Source organism: Crinia signifera, chromosome 4 (genome assembly GCF_055691185.1).
Source record: "Crinia signifera chromosome 4, ASM5569118v1, whole genome shotgun sequence".
Classification (NCBI taxonomy): domain Eukaryota; kingdom Metazoa; phylum Chordata; class Amphibia; order Anura; family Myobatrachidae; genus Crinia; species Crinia signifera.
The window spans coordinates 288,645,917-288,658,003 of NC_139220.1; the positions used below are offsets into that span (position 1 = coordinate 288,645,917).

At 41.7% G+C, this 12,087-nt stretch overlaps 1 protein-coding gene across 4 annotated transcripts in view; it reads left to right on the forward strand.

The window, feature by feature from the left end:
- Positions 1-11,644, forward strand: part of PRR36 (proline rich 36) — a 47,512-nt gene extending 35,868 nt beyond the window's left edge. For all 4 annotated transcript variants that reach the window (XM_083184969.1, XM_083184966.1, XM_083184967.1 and 1 more), the window contains exons 5-6: positions 903-5,006; positions 7,730-11,644. In XM_083184969.1, coding sequence (XP_083041095.1) covers positions 903-5,006; positions 7,730-8,049 — 4,424 coding nt within the window. In that variant the 3' untranslated portion in view covers positions 8,050-11,644. The remainder of the gene's footprint in view (positions 1-902; positions 5,007-7,729) is intronic.
- Positions 11,645-12,087: the final 443 nt, after the last annotated feature.

Below are 12,087 nucleotides of genomic sequence, written 5' to 3' on the forward strand. Positions count from 1 at the left end.
GAATGTAACAAGGTTATACAATTGGCATGTAGGATCTATTACTTGTGGCATATGAAGGATTTTTGGCTTTATGCTGCCCAACTGGCACTGCGGCACAATGTACATAAAGTAATGGTTCCAGCAGTACAGTAAATCACATCTGTCAGACACCTTTAGAACTTTAACCCCCCCCACACACACACAGTACATTGGGACAGGTGATAGCCAACAAGCATCCAATAAATGAGGCCATAATTGTATTCTTTGGCTGTCACCTACAATGCACTCAAACCCCCCCCAGTCCTGGTGCCCCAGGCTACAGTCTAAACAGCCTATTGGTTAATCAGGCACTCCACATATGTATGCAAAACAGAAAGACTTCAGCACTACAATACTATACTGCAAATCTGTGTGTACAATATATATCACATAAACTAGAAGGGACAATCTAATTGTGCAGCAGTTATAGGAACATGCACTTTTTGTACCCTTCCTATAGTTGCCGGCACCCATACTGTCTCTCCAAGCATAAGGAGATGCAATTTGTCATTGATGGTGCACACACGAAGAACAGAAATTCCGATTTCACACTGATTCATGTATTTATGTATCTAAATGAGTCTTATGGTACATTGTAGTATTATATGTGCAGTGGGAATAGACACTTATAAATGTTTTAGATCAGATGTAATTCATTTGTCATTCAAAATCAACCCTTAATAAATAAATCTATGTGGTACGCCCAAAAAAGGAATAGATTATGTTGGGGCGTAACACTTGTACACAATCTACACACAATCATCATCAATTTAGATTTTCATCAATTTGAAATCTATCTTAAATAAGCCCCATAGAGTGGACCTTTGGTCCGACCCTTTCCAGTTGGTAAAAATCACATAGTGACAGAATCTGTTTAATTTCAGATCCAGCATCTCCAATCAAACCTCCTTCCAACGTAACCTCTCGCTACCAGAATGGGGACAAGGGTGTCCTGCAATCACCAACCTCTCCAATCAAAAAATCCACAGCTGGCAAGGCATGTGCTGAGGGAACCCAGACGAGCAAACCTAAAGCTGCCCAAGAAGGAGTACTATCTACACCTACAAAACGAAACGGAGCTGTAAAGAGGGAAGTGGGCAGACTGCCAGAGCATGGGTTAGTGCCAAAAGATAAGTCGCCAAGCCTTAAACCAGAAAGAGGGGCAGCAGTGCCATCTAAACCACCTGCTGCTGTGTCCAGCCTAGCTAAGCCCTTAAAGGCACCATTAACGTCTAATCAGCCAACTGAGATAGTGCCTGCACCAGATAAACCAGTAACCACTACGTCATTACCAGCAAAAGGAGTTAAAAGCATATCTTCATCCTCACGACCAACAAGTGCATCTTCCACAACAACCAGTCTGGCTAAAACACCATCTCCAGCGGTTAAGACATCAAGACCTACACCAATAATACCCAAAGTTACAAAAACACCTACTACATCAGGTAAACCAGTGACTATATTATCTGCTTCAGCTAAGCCAGCAAAAACCCTGCCTGCCAAACCAGTGAGTGCCACCAATACACCTAACCACACTAAGCAAGGAAAACAGGCATCTGCCACACCTAAACAAGCTTCTGTGCCACATAAACCTACCACAAATAAACTAGTAAAGTCAACTCCTGGTATTGGTAAACAAGTGAGTGAAAAGTGTACTGCACCCAAAGGAGTAATGAATGTGGAGCCATCAATCTCCTCAGATGCACCTCTGAAGATTATTAAAAAAAGGAATGCTAGCAATCATGCAGGTAATGTTAAAGCAAACTTATCTGAAACTGTGAATCCTGCCGAACAACAAACCAATGCAATGTGTGATCCTAGCAACCTGCCAGAGGAGCTGATTGATACTTTAGCTGTACTTGTGACTAAGAGCACAGAACATAAAATAGTGGAATATGAAGACACCAATGGAAAACTATTGGAAGAACCCAAACTGCCTATAGACCCAATTAAATCCTCAGTAGCAACTGGGGAAATACTAGTAGAACCACATCCAGTAGGTACATCAGGGCAACTATCTAAACCATTACAGCAAGGTGTAAAATCTCCTACAAAAACATTTAACCCAACAGCAGAAGAAAATAAGAGGGGAACAAGCCCTTCAAGCAAAGAAGTCATAATTCCAGTGAAAACAGATAAAGTGCCTATGGATAAGGAGCAACTGAGGTCTCCTCTGGAAATAGAAAAACTTTCAGTGGAATCATCCAAACCTTTGGAACAAGAGGTAAAAACTCCAGTTGAACCTTCACAGAAAGAACCATCAAAGTCTTTAACAGAGCCAGGTGAAGCTTCAGTAGAAGTAGTGAAAGCTACAGTGGAAACTTTACATGAAGACTTGTCTCCTCTGGAATTAGTGAAATCGTCAGCGGAACCAGGCAAAACTGCAGTAGAATCAATAGAGAAAGTGCTAAAACCCACAGTGGAAGCAGGCAACGATTTAAATGGAGAAACCCAAATTCTATTTAAACCAATGGATAAAGGTGGCCCACTCTCAGTGGAACTAAATAAACCATTAGGTGAAGTGCAAACATCTTCAGATGAATCGGCTATAAATGTTCAAAAAGAATTCAAAATCAAAGAGGACTTGGCCATACCCTCAAAGGAAACAGTAGATGTTGTAAAGAAAGAAAAAGAACATTTAAAAGAAGCAGATGCATGCTCCCCTGTATCAGCAGGAAATATAAATCCATTGGATGAAGGAGTCACGTCTAGATTGGAGTGTTTTGAACCTTCCGAAGAAATACTGACATACTCTTTGGAACAGATCATGCCAGAAGAGGAAGAGGTATATTTATTAGAGGAATGTGTTATAGCTGTAGAGCAACCAGGAACACTGTTGACAGAAGAAGTTCCCGTCAAACCTTTAGAGAGAGAAGTATTTTCCTCTGCAGGTCTTTTTAAACCACTAGAAACACTGATATACCCCACAGAGGAAGAAACAACTTCAGGTGAAAGCGTAACATCCCCCAAAAAATCAGTCAAACTGACAAATGAACAAACATCAACAGTGGAACAAGTACAACCTTTACTGGAACCATCCAAACCTTTAGAGCCTGTAGTTCTGTCTCCAGTCGAAATAGCAAAAACAACAGCACAGAATAATGAAGGGGAGAGCTGTACACTGGGAAATGCAACATGTTTGGAAGATTTATTCCCTCTGGTAACGTTAACAGAACCAATGAAATATCCAGAAGCGGCAGAGGGTTCTACAGAAAAACCACAACAACTCATGAAGGAAGAAAGCTCATCTTCTGAAACAGCTCCTGTGACATCTGTAGGTCCTGCAGAGGCAACTGATAAGTCATCAACAGAAGCAGAGATGGCATTAATTAAATCACCAGTAAAAGCACAGGATCCACTGGACCAATTTGAATCCACAGCTGAACCTTTCAATTATGCTGCAGATAGCTCCAGTGACTCTGAGGTTGAATCAGTTGAACATATACATATAGGAAACAATAATGCTGCACAGATGGATACAGAACAAAGTCAAGACCTATTTGCAGTAGGAATAATCAGAGCACCAGTAACAGAACCAGGACATTTTTCTGTTAAGTCAGAGCCCTTTGCAGAACCAGTTCAATGCATAAATGCAATCAATGCTTTTACAGGACCATTATTCCCAGAGGAACCATTAACATCTCTAATAGAGTCTGATACTGCTTTATTGGAAATGGCTAAGTGTCCAGAGGAGGACCTGAGATCTTCATTAGTACAAGGGAAATGCGCAAATGACAGGGAAGAGGTTACAACAGCAATGGCGTGGGAATTAACGGGTGTTCCTGACAATCTACTAGCTTCTCCAGAGAAACACGACAATGCCGTATGTGAGGCAGCAGGCAAAGCAGTGTCTCCTCTTGTACAACCTTCAGAGAATACAAAAATATATGTAAAGAACTCTGCTTTACCAGCAACTTTACCAACCAAACAACAAAATTACAAACTAGAATCACCTGAGCTTTTGGAGACAGACAGATCACCACTTAAATCATCAGTAGTTCAAGAGTTCACTTCGCTTGTGGATCCAGTATGCAACATGTCTGAAAACATAGATACAGATTTTCAACATTCCCCAACAACAGAAGTGCTACATATGCCAACAGAACCTGTTCCAATAGCAGCTCACAAATCTCTAGAACCAATACAAAACACTACAGATGTACTGGTGGAAGCCACACAATCCTCAACAGAAACCGGAGAAGATCCAAAGGGTATCATAAATGTATCGGTAGAATCGGTCGTTTCTCCAGAAGAACCCTTATCCCTACCACACAATTTACCGCAGAGCAAAAACTCTGTCCAGACTTTGCTTGCAGAGCAGAGTTGTGAGGCTAAAAATGCAAGTGATATGCTTTTATATCCCCCAACAACAATGGATCCCTGTGTTATCTCACAGGACTTAGAGAAGGATCCATGGGTACTTGTACAGAGGGATGAGTTGGCTGATTTTAAGGAATGTGCAGAAGACAGGCCACTGAGACCAGCTAGCCTTAGCCAAGAGGGGGAGGTGCAAGATGAACCGACTAAGGAAGAGGAGGAAGGGGGAGAAAGAGCTTCGGTCTGCAGCACACTGAGTGATCCACAGCTGGCAGGACAAAGTAGCAGTGAGACAAGTACCCCGGAAGAGCTAAAAACTTATGAAGATACTAGTTCTGGAGTTGAATCCCACTCAGATGATGTTGCCACATCCCCACAAACTACACTTACACCTGACCCTGATTTAGGTATCCATATGGGACAAGAAGAAGGGGCAGATACTCCAGCTGGAACTCCAGCCTCAAAAAGCAAAGGAGTGCCTCACCCTCTTCAGAATGCAGGACTTGAGGGGCAACCTGAAGAAACCTCTCCATCTGCTATTCTTGACTCTTTAGAGAATGACCAAATAGAGCGTAAAAAGGAAGGGACTGGTGTCAGTTGCCCGGTGACTTCAACTGTTTCAAGAGAACAAAAATACGAGGATGGAGCTGAGGAAAGAGGCGCCCAGAGAGGTAATGATGACTGACTTTGTAATGCTTGGAATAAAAATAAAAATCTAAAGCAGGGAGTCAAAAATGTAGAGCTAGTTAAACACTAGTAGAGAGGAGAATATGGATCATACCATGTTAAGACTCTGACAGGGGTGTTACAAGCTCCCATTGTAACACTCATTAATCCCATGTCACTTCATCTGTCTTTCATTTTCTGTTTCTCCTTCTCTTCCAACACTTCCTCTCCATATTCCCCCCAAACACCTTTTTTAGCTCTTATTTTTCCCCAATGTGTTGGTTTAGCTGTCTGCTACTTGTGGGAATATTTTTTTTTTTTTACAAATATTATAATAAACATTGATTTATTTTGTACAACTGGTGACCTCTGTTTTTATTTAAGCATGTGTCATATGTGTGTCCTTTATTTCAAATTGTGCAAGCGTTAAGGTCATTCAAATATTGTGTGCTATGCAGTACTTGTGCTTTGTGCATTATTATTATTATTGTCACATAGCGTGTGTGTCTGTTTCCCATCTATTTGTATGTTGACCAGTATTAGATTCATTCACTGCATCAATGCATGTCCCTCATTCCATCCCTCTGTTGCATCTTTTTTTGTTGCACAACTTCTATTTAGTCCTCCATGTTATCATTTTCTTGTATGTCTTTCCCTAGAATTCCAGTTATCACCTCTGTCTCCTTCTCTCATGTCTCATTGCTGTAGTCCCAGAAGCCCTCACACCCAGCCCCACAATTCAGCACACCACATTCACAGGGATATGTTTACTAAAGTGCGTTTTGTTTAGAACTGGAGATGTTGCCATAGCATCCAATCAGATTGTACTTAACATTCAGCTAGCACCTTCTGGGTGCTCAATTCTCATTGGTTGCTATGGGCAACATCTTCAGCCCTAAAAACCTGCAATATAGGCCACAATCTCCCATACTGTATAAAACCAAGGTTTACATCATATTAGTTGTCATAGGAGTTTGCGCCTGTGGCACAAAGAAATATAAATGCCAGCCCCGGCATGCAATGTCACGTCATCAGTCTGTCATCTTATGTTTCTCCTCATCTGCTCCAAGTTTCTCCTGGTCAGTGTCATAGTCACATTTGGAGGGGTGAGTAAAGGTGTCCAACCCTTCTGAGGCTAACACATGTACAGTGAGGAGACACAGGGCTTCTGGCCTAGACAGGCATAGTGAGGGCTTTCTATATACAGAAGATCTCAAAGAAGTCCAACTTTGTGTAGTTGGGTGAATGTTAAAAGGTCCATAATTTATAACAGGATACCCAAGTACTTTTATGCTAAGAGGACATGGTACTGTTATAGCCTTAGAATATATATATGTGTGTGTGTGTGTGTGTGTGTGTGTGTGTGTGTGTGTGTATATATATAGCCTTTAGTCACAAACCTTCCTTTAATCAGGATACCACCACACTTCCTCTGGTAGAGGGTGTTACAGGCATGTCCGAAAAGCAATAGGTGTGCCCACAACACAGGGGAATGTCCAGCCCTCCTGAATATAGACATACCACCCACATTCCTGCCAGGTGAGTCAGGGCAATTGTGCCAACCTGTTGGATAGTATTCTCACATCACGATTGTCCCACCAGTTTAGACATAAAGGTTTAGTAAAGGTTCCCATTCACTATGCGACTTCTCCAAGAGGAGAAGTCGCATACGATGCCCCTTGAACCACCCGGGACCTTCCTGTCCAGCAGGATGACCTATGATATATATCATATACGTTCCCATTCCCTGCTGACGGGAGGCTGTCCGAGTCTGAGGTTCGACATGAAGCAGGTCCAATCTCCGATCCTATGTGCACTGGACCGCGCATCAGATCGGATGTCAAACACATGCGATTTAGCCCCTTTTCATCCGATTTCTCGACCCGATCCAGGAGAATTGGGTGAAGAGTGGCCAAATCGCACTAGTGTATGACCAGCTTAAGTGTGGTTAGGACTCATGTACCATTGTACCTCTGGTATTTAAGACTGATGCAAAGTGTCTTAGACCAAATATATTTGCAGGAACAGAGTACATTTTGCACCTTAGAGCAGTCAGTGGTGCAGTGTTGGTGACTACGTTACTTCATCCATATACTGTATACATGGACAACCAGTCTGCTTAATCGCACAGCCAGTCTCTACAGTCTCCAGCGGCTTCTCTCAGTGCTGTGCATCTTTTCAGGCCTGTAGCCTCTCACACAACAGGTGCCCTCTGTCCCTATTCCCTGCTGAGGAAATTCCTGTCCACACATTTTTGTGACATACCACATAGTTGTCTCCAAACTGGTCCTTCCTCAATTCTCTCTCAGCTGACACATCCCTTCATTCAATTACTGTTGTGATAATTACAATAAATATAATCCCATTATTAATAAATTACAACCAGGGAATGATCACTACATATTGCACTAGACGGAAGATGGCCACTATATATGACCCTGGCCTCAAGAATTGTCAATATACAGTATATTACACTGTTCAACAATGGAATGAGCACTTCATACTACACTAGGCTACAGGATGATGGCCACTATGAACCTGATGCGGAGTGAGGTCTATAGTTTGTCAGTGTAATAGTGTTTATATAGTAACATAAAACCTGAGTTTGTATATTTTGGACCACAGAACATTCACTAACAAAAGAGAAACACACACACGCACACGCACAAATGCACATATATTACCACAGTAGATAATGATGTTTAGTTTTCCCTGCCCCTTTTTCCAGGTGAAACCTTCCCCATTGCCTCACCTACAGATGGGTTATACACAATCTACGAGTCAGAGCGTGGACCTCAGGAACGCACCCCCAGGGGGGCAGAACTAGGGCTGGTGGAACAGATGATCGGAAGAACCTTGCTCCTGGCAGCTACAGAAGGGGGAATAAAGGGAGGTGTAAGGGGGGCTGAGTTGGGGAAGTGGGCAGAACTGTTGTCCCCAATGGATGAATCACGTGCTAGCATCACATCAGTCACCAGTTTCTCTCCTGAAGGTGACGTCTCTTCACAAGGTGATTGGACAGTAGTTGAGGTGGAAACATTCCACTGAGCAAGGCTCCGCCCCTGAGGAGCATTGTGGTGAATGTGTATAGCAGCAGGACCAGGCTGCAGCATCCATGTGCAATATGTTTTAAATGTCTTGTATAACTGCGGAGCTTTGCACTAATGACATTATGAAGGATACATGGGATGTATATTGTCTACAAGGATATACAGAAGACCGCTGAGCATTGACAGGCCCTTTTATAGAGCCGTTATGGTTCACTAAGCTATTAATGATGATTACAGCTGATAATGACCCAAGGGTATCATTTTCATTTTTCAAACACTGATCTTAAATGGAAAATGATAACAGAGAACAATAGCTTGTGGTTACCAGCACCAGACATGAAAATGTGTCAAACATTTGAAAATCAAGTTTCACGTTTACATTTATAAGTAACTCTTCTGCGTAGGGTAAATTGATAGGTTTTTAAGTAGTTATTTAACGCTGTTGATCCTCATTAAGTGGTGAAGATTCAGAGACTCATTAATCCTACTGCTACCCGGAATCTACTGAATGAGAGTAGATGACTTTTCTAATATGCCAGACTGTCATATCGATAATACTGGATATAATGGGGTACAATGGGAAAAGCGTGTTACGGATGCAGTGGTGCTAGAAAGTACTGGAACCCTTTTGAATGTAAAAAAAAAATTTAATGTGACCTTAAAAGATGATAACGGTGGGTGTTTATCAAAGCATGGAGAGAGATAAAGTGGGAGGAATAAAGCACTAACCAATCAGTTCCTGTCATTTATTAAAACACGGCCTGTAACATTTATTATTTATTTATTTATTTATTAACAGTTTCTTATATAGCGCAGCATATTCCATTGCACTTTACAAAGGAGACAGTGATACAACAAACTGGGTATTTACAGACAGTCAAAATGTAGGAGGGCCCTGCTCTCAAGCTTACACTCTATAGGGAAATAGGCATTGATACATAAGGATAGATACTGTATTCTTTATTGCATCGATTCCACCAGAATGCAAGGTTCAGTGACTGGTTCTGGAATTTGATAAGCTTAGAAGCTGATTGAATAGTGCTTTATCTCTCTCCATGCTTTGATAACTACCCCCCAGAGAGAGAGAGAGATAAAGAGATCCCAGTAAATCCAATAACATATCAGAAAATATACTCTGTCAGTCATTTATAAAATATATATTTTAAAAAAAATGGTCTAATTAAATTTAATAACAAAAAGTAATGTGAACCTCTAGGATTATGTGACCTCCTAGAACACACTGGCTTATCTATATTGGGTAAGAGGCGTGTGGTACACACTGGCCCCTAGGTCCAGAGGTGCCCACATTGCACAAAATACATCCATTTAGTGAATACTTACCCCTTAATAGTCCCATGGTGGCAGCAGTAATGATGCACAAAAGTCTGTAAAAATGCTGTGACAGCCATTTTCCTGGTGTTTTGAGCATCAGTCTGCAGTAGGAAAATTGTCACTTGGCTTATTATTGCTCGCCAAAATATCGCTCAGTTACCATATCGCACAGCATTCCGTATTTTCCAGCGACTTTTCAGATTTGACTGACGTCAGCACTGAGAAGTCAAGCTCCTGCGACCAAGGACCATTAAGGACTGGCTCAGTGACCATTTAGCCAGCAATACTGTGTGTACAGGGCTTTAGGGCCAGATGTACTAAGCTTGAAAAATGATAAAAAAGAGAGTGATAAACCAACAGCCAATCGGCTCTTACCTGCCATGTCACAGGCTGTGTTTGAAAAATGACAGATAGGAGCTGATTGGTTGGTTGATTATCACTCTCCTTTTGATCACTTTTCAAGCTTAGTACATCTCGCCCTTAGAGAGAGAAAAACGTTGATGTTGGATGTTTATAGATTTCAGAATGCTAAATGCTTTAGAAATGGCTTTGTATCTTAAGCAATATAGTGCTCAGTTTCTCCTTTTCATCAGCAACCAGAGATGGTTACTGATGAAAGGGAACCTCTGCCGGGGGGAGCCGCAGAGGTAATCAGCTGGTCGCAGGCCAGCGATTAGAATGGGGCTGAAAATGGGAGCGTGCACTCGGCGATTTATCGCTGGGGCACACTCCCATCACTGGCAATATGGTCGCCAGCGACCATATTTCCAGCGATTTCAGCCCCTATCGCCCCCGTGTGTACACAGCTTAACCATCCTGATGATCATCAACATCTCTTCTGAGTTCTTCAGCAATCTCCTTTGATTGAGGCTTAGCATGCATTGTGTTAAAGATGACTCTGGGTAATGCGAACCAAACTCACACCTGGGGCCAAATGTAATAGGGTGAGAGTTTCAGAAAGTGAGAGATTTTAGAGAGTTGGGAAAACTCTCCCAAAATCTCTCACTTTCTGAAACTCTCACCCTATTACCTTTGGCCCCTGATTGTCACTCCTGTGCCAAACCTTTACCAAAGTGACAATCCTGTCCTCTATGAAGAAGCGGCAATGGGGAAAATTACTAAGATGAGAGTTTTATTACACATGGGATGTTACTATAGGCAACCAATTAGAATCAACTTCTTATTTATTTAGCACCTTCTAGAAGAAAATAGATTGTATTTGATTGGTTGCCCCCCATGTGAAAAACTCCCATCTTAGTAAATTTCCCCCAGCATGTTTAAAATTGGTTAATTCTGATCAATTAAATTGTGTTTGATTTGATCACTTTTCTAGATCTATGATTACCTTTATATATTATATAACCAAATAGAAAGGGATAGTGGTAGTTACAGAGAAGCAAATGGATGGTAAGCTGGTGGCAGCTGCAAGTTGTACGATAATGGAAGAGGAGATAGTGGCAGTTACAGAGATGGAGTGGAGGAGGAGTTTTTCACTTTTCCTTGGGAAATAAGATTTAATATTCTAGGTGTATATGGAACACTTGATAGGCCACCAGTCGACCCCCCCCATGGAAGTACATTTCTCTACTGTTACATATAAGCTATAACTACAGCTAGCAATGCATTATTTTAGGAGAAAACCAGTGACCGTTAGCATTATAAAGAGGTGGTTATGTAGGTGTAGTATGTTGGACATTGGGCTCCTCCTACTATGCGTGTATTAGGTTTGACTGTAAATCTGCACAAGTAATGGCGTGGGACTTTCCATCAGCAGGTCCAAGAACCGGCAACAATGCGTCCACCCTGAAAAACCACTAAATCGGACAAGCAGGCGAATTTGTGCGCTTAACAAGTAGCATTGTGAGGCTTAAATTCTTTGTGCAATTAACACGTTACCATTAGTAAAGTCACAGATATCTAACGGGGAAACAGGTTATGTTGTAATCACAAAATGGCCACTCTCATGGCTTCATAGGTGCCACTGAAACATTCAGTCAAAGAAACAACATCTGGGAACACATCACAGAAATCAGAATCACTGCAACCAAATGAGTGGAAGTAAGGCCGGCTGTCTCTGTGCATCCAGAAGGACTTTACTCAGCTGCTAATCTAAATGTTGGTGCACAATGCAAGGATGGGGATGATGGACAAAACCAAGCATTCTTTGTACATAAAGATCGAGTGTGTTACTTTGTTATGACCACAAACTAATAAAGTGTCTACCACAGGTAGAGATGGGGCCATTTCCAGGCGCTAAAGAATGTTTCTTGTATGATCAGCTTTGAATGTGTCCCACCAGGATCTCTGGACAAAAATTATATTAAAAAACACGTGTATTCACTTGCTTCTAATTGTATGGCCACCGTTCATGATGAAATTAGCAGGATGAGTATGGTAACGTCTCTACGGTGATGTAAATGATAGTTTGGTTAGTGGGTTAGACATCAACAACATTCCATTAGAGAAAATCTACTTGCGATATCACATCATGATGGTTAGAGCAAGCTTACATAGTCATGGGTGTTCATATATTTACTCCTATTGCGGTGGATACAGCAATGCCGGCTTGTTGAGCAGATGCAGTAAAATGTGCATAAGTGGCCACCTGGGTATTGATTTAAACAACGGCTCCTGAATTGGTTAGCACTCAATCAGCCAAAATGTCTAATATATATTCTATATTAAATTGGTGTTTATTTTAGCA